Source organism: Littorina saxatilis, linkage group LG3 (genome assembly GCF_037325665.1).
Source record: "Littorina saxatilis isolate snail1 linkage group LG3, US_GU_Lsax_2.0, whole genome shotgun sequence".
Taxonomy (NCBI): domain Eukaryota; kingdom Metazoa; phylum Mollusca; class Gastropoda; order Littorinimorpha; family Littorinidae; genus Littorina; species Littorina saxatilis.
Genome location: NC_090247.1, coordinates 26,686,859 through 26,707,484, shown reverse-complemented (window position 1 = coordinate 26,707,484; position 20,626 = coordinate 26,686,859). Strand labels below are relative to the sequence as shown.

Genomic DNA, 20,626 nt, shown 5'->3' with positions numbered 1-20,626 from the left:
AATTTAAAACAATTTTTTTTCATTTCTCAAAAAAATATTTTAAAAAACCCAACCTCTGGCACATTTTGCGAACCATACCGAGACTTATTTAAAAAAAAAAAAAAAAGCCGATCTACCACCCCACATTTTTGGGGTCATGTTACCCTTAACCAACATATATTTTTGTTTGGCCTTATGGTCTTCTAGGAACTACTCTTACAGGCGATATTGGGAAAGAACTCTGTCAAGATGTAAAGATATCTGAACAAGTTTGTGTGTGTTGGTTTTCATAGGAACAGTGAGGCAAGCCTACAATGTCACGTGTGGCTACCCTCGGTGTTTTTATGTAAAAGCAACTCTTCCATAACTGATAGAACCCGGTGTAACACGAAATTTTTACTCCACGAAAAATTTACTCCGGAGTAAATATTTCGTACGAAATTCTTACTCCGAGTACACTTTTCGTACGAGAAAAGAACTCCCCAAGGCACGACAAAATTACTCCCTCCACGAAATTTTTACTCCCCATTTTTTTTTACTTCCAGTAAAAATCTCGTACGCAAAAATGGGATGCGGGCGAAGGGATAATGCCAATAAGTGATCTCGCGCACACGAATGTCGCGCTACCCTCCTTCCACCCCTTCCACCACCAAGACTAACAGGGGACAAGGGAGTAAAAATTTCGTACACCTGGCATGGGAAGTTAAATTGCTCGTGTTGGGGTGAAGTAATTTATTCGTTATTTATTCGTCAGGGGAGTAACATTTTTGTACGAAATGTTTACTCGGAACTCACCTGTCTTGGGGAGTAATTTTCTCGTGCAATGGGGGAGTGCTTTTTTCGTAAAGGGAGTAACTTTTTCGTACGAAATGTTTACTCCGGAGTAAAAATCTCGTGGGAGTAATTTTCTCGTGTTACACCGGCAAAGTTATATCCGGATTTCGTCTATTGAGCGACACGGCGCGTTTTTTTGCGACAGTTACTTGAATGAAAGTCTGTAGGTTATTTTCATTGTTTAGACGACCAATGTTTTTGCTTTAAGTTGGAGGAATTTGTAAATTGCACTTACTCAAGGTCATTCGTACGGTTCTAACACCATAGAGCTTACAGACCCCGAACTGAATTGAAAACATGCCATTAAATTAACACAATTAAGTTAATTGTGTTAACAATTGGTCGAGTCCGTGCATGGACAAATAACAACACTTGCAACACAAATGGAATGTTATTTTGAGGTGAAAATGGAGTTTCTCATTTTAAGAACAAGACGAATGGATGAAGTGCGTTTTTTTTAATGCCAAACCTGGATACATATGAACACAGAATAACGTGCATAAATGAGTTGAAAGGGCAATCTTTTCAAGAAGTATTAGGATGTGAAAAACAGGAACTAATGAAAAGTAACTTGTTTGCATCTCTCATGCTTTAACATATAACGACGTTTCTTTGATACGTGCTGTAATTTGACTAAAGGAGTTGATTTCATCGAAGTTACTCTGTCTATTACGAAAAGAAAGTGAATGTAAATCACGAAAATAAATACTTCACCAGCATATTTAAGAATAGCAGCATAGATTTAAAATTACACTTTTAATTAGGAATACATTTCTGAAAATTCGGATCTGAGTAAGTACACTTTTTTTCCTGAATATTTATTCTTCTCGTTTGGCTCAAATTAACAGAATGAAAAAAAATGGAGAATTCCTATCATTGTGTCATGTAAATGTAAATACTTTTGCAAATGGAAAAGGTGTATAGAAACAGTACAATGCAAGTGTGGTAATAAATAAAACGGTCATGATCATTACTCAGTAATACACGAAGAGAACACACACACACACACACACACACACACACACAAACACACACACACACACACACACACACACACACACACACACACACACACACACACACACACACACACACACACACACCGAAGAAAGAACATTGTCCTTCTGGGAATGTTATACTCATTTAGTTGAAAGCTCAACACCCGAATGGTGTGACTTCAACAGACGTACCATGACTGTTTCCATCAATTTCTATCAATTATGTGGCATGTGCAGCGACCGTTTAATATAATTAATACCTCAGAACACACACACACACACACACACACACACACACACACACACACACACACACACACACACACACACACACACACACACACACACACACACACAACACACACACAAACTCTTTCTCTCCCTCCCTCTCTCTAGCAAAAACGAATGCGTACACACTTGCCCCTCACATACCTATTTACATTGATTATGTCCCCTTTGTTCTCGTTTTTCACACACAAATGTAAAAGAAGTGCAAAAATGTCACTTTTCCACCAGTAATATCAGTTCAACCTCAAATTATCCGTCAACATACAACTAATTCGTCAAAATACATATATTTATAGTAAATGATTGTGCTCACCCTTTGTAGCAAATGTACTTTAAGTTTTATGTCGCACGCAGACCGGAGATTCAGCGTTTGAGAAAACTCACACAGACACTTACACTGCATCAAATGCTCACTCATTTGTTCGCCACCACTGACCAAAGACTTCTTGACTGTTAAAGAGCCTGTTAATCCCAAAGGGACATCCGTCGGTCATAATTCATGACAGAATGTTCTTCCAGACAAGACAAGAACGCGTTCTGCACACACACACGGAGATTTGCACTGATTTTGGCTGAAAACGCTGTATACATCGGAGATTCAATGTCGACAAATATTTCATTCCAATGCCTCGGAAGCCGCGTGCACAATTTTCAGCACAAGTCTTTCATTACTGTCACACCGCTACAGTGGTGACATTGTACAATAATCCATTCAGCTGGAACAATTGACGCAGACATTTGAAAGTTCAACAGTCATATCAACATTCTCATCGCTGTTCATGAATTTTCTTCGAATTAAATGTGGTCATGAATAGTGCTCGAAACTCAGTCAGTCAATACACCAAAATAGGTTGCACAGGTCGGTTCGTAACGTACAATATAGACAACAGAGTGAAAGTACTATTCTTTTTTGTGTGAATGACAATGTCAACATCCACAGGTCTGTGCGCGGGCTTTTGGAGACATACAGTGCAACCCCCATCTAAAAACCTCCAAAAATCGGAGACAACCAGGTCTTAAAAAGTAGGGTGTTTAAAAAAAAGAGATAAAACAATAGTCCTTTAAAATAGAACATCTGAGAAAACAGGTCAGAACTCAATTTCATTAATAATAATAATAATAATAATAATAATAATAATAATAATTGTCAGTAAGTTTGATTGATTGAGTAAGTACTGGTGTCACATGACTGATGTGAACCAGTTGATTGGCTAATGGCGATGCGCTAAAACTGTTAGCGCACTCTTGGAGTGCGCTAACTTTTCCACAGAGCGTATTCTTACGCCCTTTACCTAAGCAAGACTGTGCTCTCATCCTCAGAATTAATTACTGACATGTAGCTTATATTTTCCACAATACCAAATGACCATAAATTCCCTGCTTCTCAATTAAAGCAGAAGTGGGTTTTTTCTGACAGATTGCATGTGCCTGTGCCACAGTGCGGCTGCCACTGATCTAAAAATACAAGCCGCTGTGTTTCATCTAATTCTCGCCGACTTGCATAGATTCTTCTCATCGTGTTAGTGGCATGTAGCTTATCATCCACATTACCAAATGATGAGTTAATATAAAATTCCCACCCGCTAGCAGAAAACACAAGTGTTATTCCGATAACGTACCAGCTAGACCAGTTTGGAAGACTGACTCGATCGACTCTGTCATACGTAGCCGCACTGACTACACTGAAATACGACTGCATCAGTTCAGTAAATGAATGGTTTCCGAATTATTATTTCAAGGCAAGAACAATCGTAATCGAAAACGTGTAGGGTTCAGAACGTTCTTACCATTATAAGACTTATTACCAGCGTGCCTCGTGCGTGCAGACTCAGTCAGTGCAGACTGCATGCAGTGGTTTGATTGCCCTAGCAGACGACATAAACCCCGCTCAGCAAATTAACATGTTGGGCAAATGTGAACGAAAAAACGATGGGGATATAATACGTGTAGGGTTCAGAGCATTCTTACCGTTCATATTTAGTATCAGACTCCCCGATGAGTGAAGATACAACACGAGAAATATGCCACATTTGTTTTGAAAATGTGCGAACCGTCGAGTCCCGCGGCTTCGAGTCAATTCAAGGTGAGTCACTCCGCACAGTCAACCGTCGAAGTTCGACTGGAGGTTTCGAATCGCAAATAATGAAGAGCACAGCCCTTTCTCCGAGTTCAAATGAGGTCTCTCTGAAAGATCATCACTGTTCAGATTAACGCTACACTGGAATTTACCAACAGAAATTAAAATGCGTGTGACGAAAGCACGACACACTTGAGACACCCCACACAAAAGTAGATCTTTACTGTACACGACCTGACCACACAGTTATGCCTATTCAAATGCGCGTTGCAAAATGTGCGCTTGGAATCTTCTTTTTTCTATGGCGGTACTGACAATATCGTTATTGAAACAATCCCAGTGCACTAAGGGATTTATAGAGCAAATCTCGAAAATAATTATTGAACTCAGCGCTATGCGCTTCGTTCAATAATGAATTTTCTCGATTTGCTCTATAAATCCCTTAGTGCACTGGGATGTCTCAATAACTTAAATAATAATAATAATAATAATAATACGAGAATTTATAACGCGCACATATTTCACCACAAGGCGACTCAAGGCGCACTCGTACACATTCTTTCGCATTAACAACTCATGCACACATTAGCTATAGCGTGATCAAACTGCGTTGACACTAGAAAATAACACTGTGAAATCCGCATACAAGACAAGGTTCCTTTGCAATATTAATCACATGTAATAACAACGGTGAGAATTAGGTTCGTCAGTGCTGGAAGTCGATAGCTCATACGAAGTCATGGTTGTAGGCACTCGCTGTTAAATAGGAGCGGTGATGCTGAACTTGTGTGACTTAAGGCGATGTGCGGCACTAAAATCACCAACATTAAACTTGGAGAATACATGGAATAACTTAGTTTTCTGGGTAGTTATTGAAGTGACTTATGAAAAGAAATGAAAAATATGTGAATACTACAGGACCTATATATATAGTTGCTATGGAAACTGGCTTAAACAGCGCCATATTGGATTTCTAGGAAACGGTTTTACAGCAACATCATACATCAGAAATGCTTAATATTTGGCACAAAGATACACATGCCTTTTATCTACAATAATGAAAGAACGATTTTTTGAGAAAAGACTACAATTGATTTTATATTAATTTTTGAAATAAGGATTATTTTTATTTACCGTAAAATCCCTAGCAAACGCCCACCCCCCCCCCCCCCCCTCCGCACAGATTTTGGGTAAAAGTAGGGGGTGGGCGTTTGCTAGGTATAAACCCCTTTGCAAGATAACGTGTCATCACATTTTCACGAAAAAAAGGTGATACAACCATGTGATTTATGCAATCTTAAAGGCAGAGTAAGCCTCCCGTAAACCATCACAGATACGGTCAGGCTTTTACACACAGTACAAACACCATTTCATTTAAACACTCACCAATTGAGAACATCCTAGGTGCCCTCCGTAAAGAGTGAACAATTTTCAAAGAATTTATTTTTGCGTGGTTTATCTTACCCCTGAGCCATCTTGAACCCGTGTGATCCAGTTTTCCCTTTTCACAATGCAGTCGTCATAGTTAGTCATTTGAATGCGACTCGACGTGAGCTTATCTACAATAGCACGTTTTTTTTATGCACGAAACAACGGCTGTGGTTCACAAGAACTCTAGCGATGGCTTTTGACTGTTGAGAGGAACGGCGATTTGCACTGATAAACCGGCCGTCGTCTGCTACGACCCTTGCGTGACCCTGCTTCCGGGCTTTTCTTTTTTTAAACTTTCACAACTTCGAATTGTTCTGATCTTGTCTTGATGAAAAACGAATTCTTTTATGATTAAAGAATGTTTGTGTAACAAGCTGTCAATTTATTATTTAGATTTTAAAAGTTAGGTCTAGCGCAAAAACGAGGCGCCGTTGTTGTTAACGGAACAAGTCTACGAAAATAAATTCTTTGAAAATGTCTCACGCTCGACAGAAAGCAGCCAGGATGTTCCCGTTCGGTGAGCGTTCAAATGGAAGTATGCTTGTACTGTATTTAGACGCTCGGGGAGCTCTGTGATGGTTTACGGGAGGCTTACTGTGCCTTTAATGAAAAATAAACACACCGTTTGTGTACACAGTTACAGATCAACGTTCTGTGATAGAAAAAAAACCACACAAGTGACCTTGATTCTTCTAATTCTCACAAACACATTTTGTTCTCTTGTTTGGAGATCTGTCCCCCGTTTCTTACAGGCGAGAATAGGCGTGATTGGCGAATGGGGCGAGGAAGTACTGTTTCTTGGGCAACTCTCGCCGCGAGGGACGCTAGGATTCTTGCCTCGAACGCTAAGTAGCTTTGGGCTTGCTCGCTTGGCGAGAAAACAGGGCGGCCACCCTGCGGTTGGCTGTTTACCGACCAGTGCAGACGGCCTTTTCGGTATAAACCAATGGTGTTTAATTCTTACGTAGCTAGCCATCAAACGGTTTTTATACACACTCTTGCCTCCTAGTCCCGCGAGCGGCTAGCGGATAGAATATCTCGCCTGAAAGAAACACGCGTCAGGTAGGGTTGATTATCGTGGGCTCATGGTAGTCCTTCAAAGTCACTCAAGAAAAGACGCCACTGAACGACGTCACTTAAAGACATGACGTAATGTTATCCTCACCCCCCGTCCCCACCCCCCCCCTTCCCCACCCCCCCCCCAAAAGGCGAACCATCGAATAGTGTGCACAAATCGTAGATAAAGGAGGCAACATTAAAAATAAAAAATTAAACCGGGGTGGGAGTTTGCTAGGTATTGACCCCTCTGCACAACTTTTGCCCAGAAGTGGGGGGTTGGCGTTTGCTAGATACTGGGCGTTTGCTAGGGATTTTACGGTATATGAAGTCTTATATCGCGCGCGTATCTCCAGACTCGGACTCAAGGCGCAGGGATCTATTTATGCCGTGTGAGATGAAATTTTGTACACAGTACATCACGCATTCACATCGACCAGCAGATCGCAGCCATTTTGGCGCATATCCTACTTTTCACGGCCTATTATTCCAAGTCACACAAGGATTAATGAATATTCGGTTAGAAATTCATTAATCCTTATTACAAAAATTAATATAAATTCAACTGTAGTCTTTAGTAAAACTACCGTTCTATATGATTGTAGATAAAAGTCATGTGTATCTTTGTGCCAAATATCATGCATTTCTGATGTATGATGTCGCTGTAAAACCGTTTCCTAGAAATCCAATATGGCGGCTGTTTCCATAGCAACGCCGATCTGTGTACATTAATATTTACAAATTGTTCATTCATTGTTATAAGTCACTTCAATAAATACCAAGAAAACTAGGTTATTCCATGTATTCTCCAAGTTTAATTTTACTGCCACACATCGCCTTAATTAAAAACACATGCAACCAGCTTATGAAGAAAGTTAGTGTCAATCACATATCACATACATACACGCACGTGAGTTTATGTATACTCACGCACGTACGTACGCACCCTCTCTCTTTCCCATTCACCCTCTCTCTCTTTCTGTCCCAAACTTCAGATACCTCCACAAGGAATACAAACATGAAGAATTCCCAAAAGAATCTCACATTGCTCACACAACACAACTGCCTGGACAAAATCTAGGATATGTCTGTAGGTATTTTGTTTCCATCCTACCCATTCGTCTGCTCTACACACGCACACCACATCGACTTGTCCCCGCAGTTAAAGTCCAAGGGGTACATCTTTCAATACGTCCTCATCCCATGACAAGATAAGTACTATTAATTATCCATGGACTTGACGCTTTCTTAAAGAAACACTCACAGAATCTGGCTGCCTCCAAACAGAACAGAAACACAAGAAGACTCTTGTAGACGTCTTAGTTCATCATTATCACACGGTTGTATGGAATTCCACCTGCATGGTGTAGTACACGTCGGGTTAAATTCAAGAACAGTGTCCCAGATTTAAAGAAGCTGTTGCTAGGTACAAACTTTACAGGCATAGAGAACCGTGGCAGTGTGTTGAAACTGTGGCATAATTGTGGTGAAAAGCGGTAATTTTGACTTTAGAATCCAATTCAATTAAATTGCATTTGCACAGTGTTCAGGGGAAATAACCAAATAACGGATTGATGACAAATTTGGGGCAGTGTTCTTGAATTAAACCACAAATTGTTGTAGTAGAAGAAAACTGCAACAGTCATCTCTGCGCAGACGTAAACAATCCATCCAGCACAGAGTCCAAGTCCTGTACCAGCATAATATGGCGGTCTGGAGCAGTATCAAGCTGCCTTCCAGTCCAACATTTATTGTTAGCATTCGTCGTTTGTTTCTCTCTCACAAACAAATCCTGAACACACACACACACACACACACACACACATCTAGGACATCACGCCGCCTCCATGCAGATGATATCAAAATATCAAAATATTTGTAGTCTTTCTCTTCCATAAAGTATTAAACACACACACACACACACATCAATGGAATCACGCTGCCTCCAAGCAGACGACGCTACAATGTCTGGATTCGTTTGCAAGACTTGCCAATCACACACACACATGCAGAAATCAGGCGTCTGAAATAATCCTGAGACGAATACTAGAATGAGTCGGTGGATTCGTTTACGGGATATGTCCAACCAACGAATCACGTACACACACATAGAAGTCTGGAGTCTGAAATAATTCTGAGACGAATATTAGGATAAGTCTGTGGTTTCGATACTGTTCTGACGACTGGCGTCTTTTTGAGTGGCTATCATGTTCAGCAAAATCAACGCCTGGTCAAGCTTCACATCCATCTTACTGACCTGAAAAAAAAGAAAGAAACTGGATTAGATTTGTGTAATAAAGTTTCTGGGTAAACAATGCCAGAATAAATTCCCAAAGGATCGGCTTAAACAAAGAGCAACGAAAAAAAAAATATATATAAAAAATAAATAAAACAAAAGCAAAAAAAAAAGTTATGCGGGGAAAGCCCCCCAAAAGGTAGTATTAGGACTCTTTGGTTATAGGATGATTCAATTAGCGTCTTACTGTTACGATACTGGTATTGTCTACCAGTTAAAATCCATTTTATTGTTCCATAATTATATTGTGGGCGAGAGACCATGGTATGTAGTGTGTACAAAGTACACTTCGTGTGAGATGTAGGGTCAAAAAAGAAAACTGCTCATAAATGCAACCGTTCCACAAACCTGAGATTCCACCCTGGCCACCCGGGCACATAGCGTGGTCCGCTCCCGATCCCGTGTGTTTCCTTGATATGCTGGTTTGCCCAGAGTCTGGTCCAGCCTGGTAACACACACAATAGAACAGTGGATGGAATATGTACAGACATGAGGAAAAAAGTGTTTGTTTGTTTGTTTGCTTAACGCCCAGTCCACCACGAAGGGTGATATCAGGGCGGTGCTGCTTTGACATTTAACGTGCGCCACACACAAGACAGAAGTCGCAGCACAGGCTTCATGTCTCACCCAGTCACATTATTCTGACACCGGACCAACCAGTCCCAGCACTAACCCCATAATGCCAGACGCCAGGCGGAGCAGCCACTAGATTGCCAATTTTAAAGTCTTAGGTATGACTCGGCCGGGGTTCGAACCCACGACCTCCCGCTCACTGGGCGGACGCCTTACCACTAGGCCACCGTGTTGCGGTAGGAAAAAAGTGTATGCGCTTTGATGTTTGGTGTGTGTTCAAGTGGAAGAACAGTGTTATCCCCCGTAAAAGCCTGGCAAAATGTGAGATGGTGAAACGAGTCATTTCCACGGAAAGGACTTTGACAGTAGCACCACCATCATCATTAGCATTGTTTTACTCCACGAATACACTATCACAGACATTACTTTACATTTTAAAAGACGGGTATGACGTCATCAAAGAGATTTATTAAAACAATGAAAACAATTGCCTGGGAATATCATCTGGAAGAATTAGTATGTACAGTTTCATGAAGATCGGTCCAGAAGGTTTCTAACGAACGGCTCTACAGCACAACCATTATCATTAGATGGCGAATCGTTTACACGGGAAGGACTTTGGCTTTGACAGTAGATCCATCATTATCATTGGCAGTGTTTTACCTGACGAACTCACGATGATAGACGTAGCTTTACCTTCGTTGGAGTTCTTTGATCCTGACCATCATGTTGAGGTGACCCTGAGAGTACTGTTCTATCACGTCACGCACGTCGTACGGCTTGCGCGCTTGCTGCACGTGCAAAATGAACATGTTCACACAACTGATAACACTTATTGTTAGACTAGTCGTATTTTCACGACAAACTTAATAACGCTTACAGTTACCACCAGTCATAATTTCATGACACAGTTAATAACTCTTACAGTTACAACTAATCATAATTTCACGACACGATTAATAACACTTACAGTTATGAACAGTCATAATTTCATGACACACTTAAAAACACTTACATTTAGGAAAAATATAATTTCACGACACAATTAATTAATACAACCTACAGTTATGCAAAGTCACAATTTTACGACCCAATTACTTAACTCTTACAGTTACAACTAGTCATAATCTCATGACACAACTGATAACTCTTACAGTTACAACTAGTCATAATCTAATGACACAACTGATAACTCTTACAGTTACAACTAGTCATAATCTCATGACACAACTGATAACTCTTACAGTTACAACTAGTCATAATCTCATGACACAACTGATAACTCTTACAGTTACAACTAGTCATAATCTCATGACACAACTGATAACTCTTACAGTTACAACTAGTCATAATCTCATGACACAACTGATAACTCTTACAGTTACAACTAGTCATTAGCTCATGACACAACTGATAACTCTTACAGTTACAACTAGTCATAATCTCATGACACAACTGATAACTCTTACAGTTACAACTAGTCATAATCTCATGACACAACTGATAACTCTTACAGTTACAACTAGTCACAATCTCATGACACAACTGATAACTCTTACAGTTACAACTAGTCATAATCTCATGACACAACTGATAACTCTTACAGTTACAACTAGTCATAATCTCATGACACAACTGATAACTCTTACAATAATAACTAGTCATAACTTCATGACACAATTCATAACACTTACAAGTTTTAACAAGTCATAAGTCTATGTCACAGTTAATAACATTTACAGCTACAGCAAGTCATAGACTTTATGACACAAATATTACCAATTTCATTTCCCATCGTGGTATCCTTCAGTGGTAGCAATCGAGACTAATGACATTTGCTATACTTCTTCTTCAAATAATTGACAAGTCCCCCGTTCTACCAAATGGCTTATGAACTACATTGAGAAACCCCTTGTATGGCCAACAACGCTATTCACAGGGTAATGCCAGGCTTGACATATATTTCATATTGGAAAGACGGAGGAAAGATGAGATGATTTTTTTTCAAGTGGTAAAAGCAAATAAAAAGATTACCGCGAATTTTCTTCTTGCAACGAAGAATTTGATTTTTCTTATGACTCGAATCAGCAGCTTATGTCCATCTGTAAGTCTGAAAATTAAAAAAAAGAGATGTTACCCATGCGTTGTAGTGGATTAAAAACAACTTAATAAAACTATAACATTTCAAATTACGTTTCACATAATCATGTTCTAACAAGAGTTCCTCCAACCGCCACCCCCCTCTTTCTTCCACCCTATAACAATAAACAATCAATATACAACCAACGGCAATGCAAACAAGTCGCGTAAGGCGAAATTACTACATTTAGTCAAGCTGTGGAACTCACAGAATGAAACTGAACTTTTTTTCCACAATGACCGTAGTCCGCCGCTCGTGCAAAACGCAGTGAAACTGACGAGTGTTTTGCGCGGTAGTGGTTTTGCTGTGCTGCATAGCACGCTTTTCTGTAACTCTTCGTTTTAACTTTCTGAGCGTGTTTTTAATCCAAACATATAATATCTATATGTTTTTGGAATAAGGAACCGACAAGGAATAAGATGAAATTCTTTTTAAATCGATTTCGGAAATTTACTTTTAATCATAATTTTTATATTTTTAATTTTCAGAGCTTGTTTTTAATCCAAATATAACATATTTATATGTTGTAGGAATCATAAAATGATGAAGAATAAGATAAACGTAATTTTGGATCGTTTTATAAAAACATAATTTAATTACAATTTTCAGATTTTGAATGACCAAAGTCATCAATTAATTTTTAAACCACCCAGCTGAAATGCAATACCAAAGTCCGGTCTTCGTCGAAGATTGTTTTACAAACATTTCAATCAATTTGATTGAAAAATGATGGTGTGACAGTGCCGGATACAAAAACCCGGATATGACGTCATCAAAAGTAATTATCGAAAAAAATAAAAAAAGTCCGGGGATATCATTCCCAGGAACTCTCATGTAAAAATTAATAAAGATCGGTCCAGTAGTTTGGTCTGGATCGCTCTACACACACACACACACGCACAGACAGACAGACAGACAGACAGACAGACAGACAGACAGACAGACACACACACACACACACACACACACACACACACACACACACACACACACACACACACACACACACACACACACACATACACCACGACCCTCGTCTCGATTCCCCCTCTATGTTAAAACATTTAGTCAAAACTTGACTAAATGTAAAAAGGGAAGATGAGACAGCAACCATAAACAATTATAATAGATCTAGAGGAAAACAGTGCCATGCCGTAACGGAGGAACCCCCCCCCCCCCCTCCATCCCCCCCTCCCTTCACCAAAGAAAAGGAAAACAAGTCGCGTAAGGCGAAATTACTACATTTAGTCAAGCTGTGGAACTCACAGAATGAAACTGAACGTAGTCCGCCGCTGGTGCAAAAGGCAGTGAAAGTGACGAGCCTGTACATGTTTAGCGCGGTAGCGGTTGCGCTGTGCTGCATAGCACGCTTTACTGTACCTCTCTTCGTTTTAACTTTCTGAGCGTGTTTTTTATCCAAACATATCATATCTATAAGTTTTTGGAATCAGGAACCGACAAGGAATAAGATGAAATTGTTTTTAAAACGATTTCGGAACTTTAATTTTAATCATAATTTTTATATTTTTAATTTTCAGAGCTTGTTTTTAATCCGAATATAACATATTTATATGTTTTTGGAATCAGAACATGATGAAGAATAAAATAAAAGTAATTTTGGATCGTTTTATAAAAAAATAATTTTAATTACAATTTTCAGATTTTTAATGACCAAAGTCATTAATTAATTTTTAAGCCTACATGCTCAAATGCAAGTCGAAAATTGCTTGGCCAAAATGTCAATCAATTTGATCGAAAAATGAAGGTGTGACAGTGCCGCCTCAACTTTTACAAAAAGCCGGATATGACGTCATAAAAGACATTTATCGAAAAAAAGAAAAAAACGTCTGGGGATACCATACCCAGGAACTCTCATGTAAAATTTCATCAAGATCAGTCCAGTAGTTTACTCTGAATCGCTCTACACACACACACGCACAGACACACAGACACAGACACACACAGACACACAGACACACACACACACACACACACACACACACACACACACACACACACACACACACACACACACACACACATACACCAAGACCCTCGTCTCGATTCCCACTTCTATGTTAAAACATTTAGTCATAACTTGACTAAATGTAAAAAGGGGGGGGGGGGGGGGCAAATTCATTTTTGTTGTTAGAATATTGTAACCAATAAACCAACCGACTAAACAAACACATGTACACGCAAGCAAACAAGCAAGCAAAAAGGTAAAGGTAGTACCATAACCATCAAATTCCCTGGCTGCCTTCGCCTTCCCCGGCCTTAAACAGGGTCATGTACATAGAGCGCTTGGTTATTTGTATTCACCCCGAGAGGGGATTGATCCCCGAACTCCAACGTAAGAGACCACCACTCTGACCACTACAACACCCCGGCAACCACTCTAACCAGTGTCAGTACAACACCCTGGCAAGCATTCTAACCACTACAACACCCCGGCAAGCACTCTAACCACTACAACACCCTGGCAAGCACTCTAACCACTACAACACCCCGGCAAGCACTCTAACCACTTCAACACCCCGGCAACCACTCTAACCACTACAACACCCCGGCAAGCACTCTAACCACTACAACATTAACACCCCGGCAACCACTCTAACCACTACAACACCCCGGCAAGCACTCTAACCACTACAACACCCTGGCAAGCACTCTAACCACTACAACACCCCGGCAAGCACTCTAACCACTACAACACCCCTGCAAGCACTCTAACCACTACAACACCCCGGCAACCACTCTAACCACTTCAACACCCCGGCAACCACTCTAACCACCACAACACCCCGGCAAGCACTCTAACCACTACAACACCCCTGCAACCACTCTAACCACTACAACACCCCGGCAAGCACTCTAACCACTACAACACCCCGGCAAGCACTCTAACCACTACAACACCCCGGCAAGCACTCTAACCACTACAACACCCTGGCAAGCACTCTAACCACTACAACACCCCGGCAAGCACTCTAACCACTACAACACCCTGGCAAGCACTCTAACCACTACAACACCCTGGCAAGCACTCTAACCACTACAACACCCTGGCAAGCACTCTAACCACTACAACACCCCGGCAAGCACTCTAACCACTACAACACCCTGGCAAGCACTCTAACCACTACAACACCCCGGCAAGCACTCTAACCACTACAACACCCTGGCAAGCACTCTAACCACTACAACACCCCGGCAAGCACTCTAACCACTACAACACCCTGGCAAGCACTCTAACCACTACAACACCCCGGCAAGCACTCTAACCACTACAACACCCCGGCAAGCACTCTAATCACCACAACACCCCGGCAAGCACTCTAACCACTACAACACCCCGGCAAGCACTCTAACCACTACAACACCCCGGCAAGCAAACGAAGAAAAGAACAAACAACTGTGTCACAAACTTACTGTTCTGGTTTATATATCGTGTCGTCATAGTCATCATCGCAAGAATTCTCAATGTCCACTGACATGCGTTTAGATGGCGTCACTGTTACGACAAAGAATACAAAATATTGACTTAAATGTAATAATATTAGTCACAGTTCTTCTCGAGTAAACAATTCGAATTACCATCTCAGATCTAGCCAGGATTTTACATGAGATAAAGGTCACTCCTTCACTTGCACACATACCCAAAATTGACATCCCGACTGACTCCTTTGTAGAGTTTATTATTAGTATAAACAAATGTAAAAAAACAAACAGTAATTGCAGATTTACCTGGTCTAAACAAAAAATATATCTTGTATAGTTTTGCAACTCTCACACATTTTTTGATTCTCTTTTCTCAAATTAACGATGTATCCCCACCAACTGCGTCATCTCACTCTACCCAACCCCCCCCCCTCCCCTCCCACCCCACCCCTCCCCCCCATGTTCAAACTTACCGGGGCCTTTAATAACGTCAGCGCCGCTCAGCGATAGCATGCTTTCCTGCCTCTCCAGGTTGTTGGCATTGCTGTTGGAGCCCTTGTTAGTGCGCTTCCTCAGCACCCCATCCCTCCCCCCATGTTCAAACTTACCAGGGCCTTTTATAACGTCAGCGCCGCTTAGCGATAGCATGCTTTCCTGCCGCTCCAGGTTGTTGGCATTGCTGTTAGAGCCCTTGTTTATGCGCTTCTTGAGCAGACTGGCCTTGCGCGCCATGCGGGAGAGGGTGGAGGAGGAGTTGGAAGTGGGGATGGAGTGGCTCTTATGGCTTTTCTCCTGTATGTGGATCTTCCACGTGGCTGTGGAGTTGAACGACGGGTCTGCTGCGTGGCATCTCCATAAACACTGTAAAACACAAATAGTTGTGAGAAAAAAAATTCTGAAAATGTACAGAACAATTTTGTAAAACTGCTGTGTGACATCTTCATAAAGACTGGTTGACGAAAGTAACGAAAACATATAGTGGAAAATTAAAGAAAATCCACGGGACTGTTAATGAGAACTAATGGACAATTCCGGAAAATCTGAAAACTCATGAAAAATATGAGAAAAAAATTGACAATTTATACACTGGAGGTGCTCAGAGAGTGGTTCTTCTCCTGTATGTTGATCTTCCATGTGACTGTTGAGTTAAACGACGGGTTTGCTGTGTGACATCTCCATAAACACTGGAAGACGAGAGTTAAGAAAAACAAATAATGAAAATTTTTGGAAAATTCTGGAAAATCTGAAAACTTATGAAAAATATGAAATAAAATAGACTCTCTATACATTGGTGGTGCTCAGAGAGTGGTTCTTCTCTTGTATGGTGATCTTCCACGTGGCTGTTGAGTTAAACGACCGGTATGCTGCGAGACATGTCCATAAACACTGGAAGACGAGAGTGAAGACAAAATGAAAAAAAACACCCAATATTTATACACTGGAGGTGCGCAGAGAGTGTTTTTTCTCTTGTATGTGGATCTTCAACGTGGCTGTGGAGTTGAACGGCGGGTCTGCTGCGTGACATCTCCATAAACACTGGAAGATAAGAGTAAAGAAAAAAAAAGAAAAAAAATTAAACAAGTCTTCGGGAATATTAGGGAAGAACTGATGGAAAGTTCTGGAAAATTATGAAAAAAAAGAAGAAAACTCATGACAATTTAAAAATTGGAGGTGCGCAGAGAGTGGTTTTACGTGGATCTTCCACTTCGGTGACGAGTTGCACGACGGATCTACTGCGTGACATCTCCATAAACACTCGAGAGACAGCTACAGATGCATAGCTTACCTGTATAAGGGAAGCCGCCGTAGGAATCTGTCTGTTGAAGTGTTTCTGTCTCTGTTTCTGTTGAACTTTGAGGGCAAACCCTGATCCCAGAATACCCTGTAATACGAGCAACATATGAGATTAAATTCATGAATTAACTTAGCAATTCGGGTCTCATAGGAAACGATCATAACAATCAACTTAAATTGATCGTCTGTCAATAAATACTGGTAAGTTCTAAGAAACTGTTTTAACATTTGACAGCATTTAATTCTGCAACTCACACAAACGGACATTGAAACACAGACACAGAAACAGACATATATACGAGAGAGAGAGAGAGAGAGAGAGAGAGAGAGAGAGAGAGAGAGAGAGAGAGAGAGGGAGAGAGAGAGAGAGAGATAATAGAGACAGAGACAGAGACAGAGACTGATGGACAGACAGAAAGAGACAGAGACATAGACTAATGGACAGACACAGAGAGACAGAGACACACAAACCGACTTACCGCTGGGAGGGCAAAAAATGAAATGGCGAAGACTGAGAAACAGGAAGCGACGATTCTCCCCATCCATGTTTTGGGCACTGTGTCCCCATATCCTATTGTTGTGACTGTAATCTGAAACAGACAATTAGCAAATAATTAAATTATAAACAAGAGAAGAATCATATCCTTTAATGGATAAATAATTGAAAGTTTGGACAAGGAAAGGGTTGATTCTGAAATTAAATGTAGAATAAAAAACACACAGGAAGAAATAAAGAGTTACAGAAGGATTCAAACAATCAATTAACAAAATGAATGAAGGAAAAAAGGAATAAATGAACGAATCAATCGAAACTTCAATTCATCAATCATCACAGATCGGCACAGTTGGCCTAGTGGTAAGGCGTCCGCCCCGTGATCGGGAGGTCGTGGGTTCGAACCCCGGCCGGGTCATACCTAAGACTTTAAAATTGGCAATCTAGTGGCTGCTCCGCCTGGCGTCTGGTCTTATGGGGTTAGTGCTAGGACTGGTTGGTCCGGTGTCAGAATAATATGACTGGGTGAGACATGAAGCCTGTGCTGCGACTTCTGTCTTGTGTGTGGCGCACGTTATATGTCAAAGCAGCACCGCCCTGATATGGCCCTTCGTGGTCGGCTGGGCGTTAAGCAAAAAAAAATCATCACAGTCAGTGAGTGAGATTTGAATGGAATAGAAGCAGCACTGAGCCATCGTATTGCTGAATGCATAATTCATATAATTTATACTTATACAAGATTCCATTTACATTTCTAAATTATAATTAAAAAAACCACTACAGAAAGAAAGTGCAAATGAAAAAAGATAGAAAAATACCTCCTCTTCCCTTGTAAAAAAAAAAAAGGAAGAAAGAAAGAAAGGACAGAAACGGACAATGCACAAAGAACTGCAACCACGTTTTCAGCACGTTGTAATACGAACCATGCTTACCTCCCCTGACTTGACTGTACATGGTTTTAGTACGTTCGTTCTTCTTCCCTCAAAACTATAAATATTTTTTTTTTACTATAAAATAAATAGCACTTACCACGCCCCACCAGAGGGCGTCTGCATAGCTGGTGAAGTCCTCCCCGTTGTCTTTCTCGGCGAGGTAGACGAAGTATGAGGAAAAGATGAGGCCTAGAAACCCTATGTACAGTGTGGTAATCAATTCCTGCACACACACGAACATTCAATTCACACAGTCATTTGCACCAATTGATGTGTCTGATATGATACGGATTGTATGTTAAAGAGTGGAACAAAGAAATGCACATGATTACTAAACTAATGATTAGGGTAAGGGGGGGGGGGGGGGTAAGCAGTTAACATAAAAAAGAAACTAATAACCGTCCGGTTACAACTGACCAGAAGCTCCGCTGGTTCCAATACTAAATTTTGTACAGAATGTTACCAACAGGACGTTTCCTGTTTTTGCGGAAATTAGTTGATACGCCATTATGTCCGTTATGTAATCAAGCAGAAGAAACAATATCTCACATGTTATGGCAGTGTGTAAAGATTCAGGATTATTGGTCTGATGTACTTACATGGTTAACTACAAATTTTGCCCACTGTTATGGAGTGCAGTTCTCGTTAGAGCTAATTATATGTGGTGTAAAGATTAATTGGTATTCAGACAGAATTTTGGATTCAATGATTTTGATGGCTAAATACACTATTTTTTGGGCAAAATTACAAGGGAGAGAACCTACTGTCCAAGCCTTTGTAAATTACGTGAAAAATTGGTTTGAGGCAGAAAAATATCAACGCAAAATAGATGGACGTTATATACAGTTCGTGTCAGAGTGGAAGCAATATAACCACTTTTTTCACTGAGGACATTTTTTTATTTTTATTATCCAAGTTAGAAGGTTTTCTTTTCGCCTGTTGTCTTTCTTCTTTGGTGTTTTTTTTTTGGTTCAAGGTAAAAACACATTGCAACTCAAGTAATATTTTAGGGAGATATAGAAAAATGTTTGTTGTTGTTAAATTCTTTTTTTGTCTTGTTTTTTGTTTTTGTGGTTATTTGTTCGTCGTTTGTCTTTTTCTGTAAAATGTATCCACAGGTGCTTTTGTTACTTCTTTTCGCCATACTTTGTTTAGTCTATGGTTCATCTTTTTATGCTTGTCTGTATTACTGGTATGGAATTCACAAACTTGATGTTTCTTTTTGAAGTGAGCAATCACCACACACATAAGCAGAGACACTAAATATATTCCAAACCACAGACACGCTCAACATAACCTGCAGAAGAAAAAAAAGAAGAAAAAAAACCCCGTCCGGCCCTACAACTGACCCGCCGCCTCCACAACCTCATGTCTTTCAACAGCCTCCTTGCCTCCTCTCCCCCCCCCCCTCCCCCCTCATAAAACACCCACCCCCCACCCGGCCCCAACACCCGCCCCCTACACAACCCCATGTCTTTTAACAACCTCGCATTCCACGGTATATTTATTGTACGTTCCCATATATTCCAGGGTATACGTATTGTATGCATACATACCTGCCTATGTATATACACAACGGAGCCCAGCAGTCGCCACGTGCCGCCCTGTCTGTCTACGTGCAGCATGCGTAGAATCTGCAGGAACCGCACACCTCTGTGGACATGAAAGGTACGTCATCATCTGAGAAACAAAGGCTAGCAAGCTTCTTCTTCTTCTTCTTCGTTTATGGGCTAAAACTCCCACGGTTTTTACGCGTATAAGGCCAAAAAAAAGAGGTCTGTTTACGGTAACATAGGCCCAAAAAATAGGGTCGGTAGGTCGGGAATTTTTTTTTTTTCTTCTCAAAAAACCATATTTTTACGGGTTTTTTTTTGTTTTTGTTTTTTGTTTTCCCCAAATGCCAAAAAAAAGTCTAGGGTCGCGCGAACAAAATAGGGTCGGTCGGGTTACCGTAAACAGACTATTTTTTTTTTGGCCTAACCGTTTTTACCCCACCGTTCAAGCAGCCCTACGCCGCTTTTGGGGGATGCATGCTTGGCAGTTTCGTGTTTCTGTAACCCACCGATCTCTGACATGGATTACAGGATTTTTTCTTGTGCGCACTTGGTCTTATGCATGCGTGTACACACAAACGGGGAGAAGGAACTAGCAGGTCTGCATATAAGTTGAGGGCCCCAAAGGGGGGGGGGGGGGGGGTATCATGACGATCACGGGAAGGGACATTTTAGCTTTCACGATCACAGTTACCTTGATTTTTGTTTTCACGATCACGAACACCTTGACGAATAGAGGAT

General features: G+C 40.8%; 1 protein-coding gene across 1 annotated transcript in view; it reads right to left on the bottom strand.

The window, feature by feature from the left end:
- Positions 1–6,836: 6,836 nt before the first annotated feature.
- LOC138962003 (potassium voltage-gated channel subfamily KQT member 1-like) overlaps positions 6,837–20,626 on the bottom strand; it is a 53,148-nt gene continuing 39,358 nt past the window's right edge. The window contains exons 6-15 of the mRNA XM_070333697.1: positions 19,889–19,985; positions 18,430–18,555; positions 17,387–17,497; positions 16,900–16,995; positions 15,587–15,974; positions 15,105–15,186; positions 11,567–11,642; positions 10,229–10,323; positions 9,308–9,404; positions 6,837–8,920 (exon numbers count right to left, since the gene is read on the bottom strand). Coding sequence (XP_070189798.1) covers positions 8,810–8,920; positions 9,308–9,404; positions 10,229–10,323; positions 11,567–11,642; positions 15,105–15,186; positions 15,587–15,974; positions 16,900–16,995; positions 17,387–17,497; positions 18,430–18,555; positions 19,889–19,985 — 1,279 coding nt within the window. The 3' untranslated portion in view covers positions 6,837–8,809. The remainder of the gene's footprint in view (positions 8,921–9,307; positions 9,405–10,228; positions 10,324–11,566; positions 11,643–15,104; positions 15,187–15,586; positions 15,975–16,899; positions 16,996–17,386; positions 17,498–18,429; positions 18,556–19,888; positions 19,986–20,626) is intronic.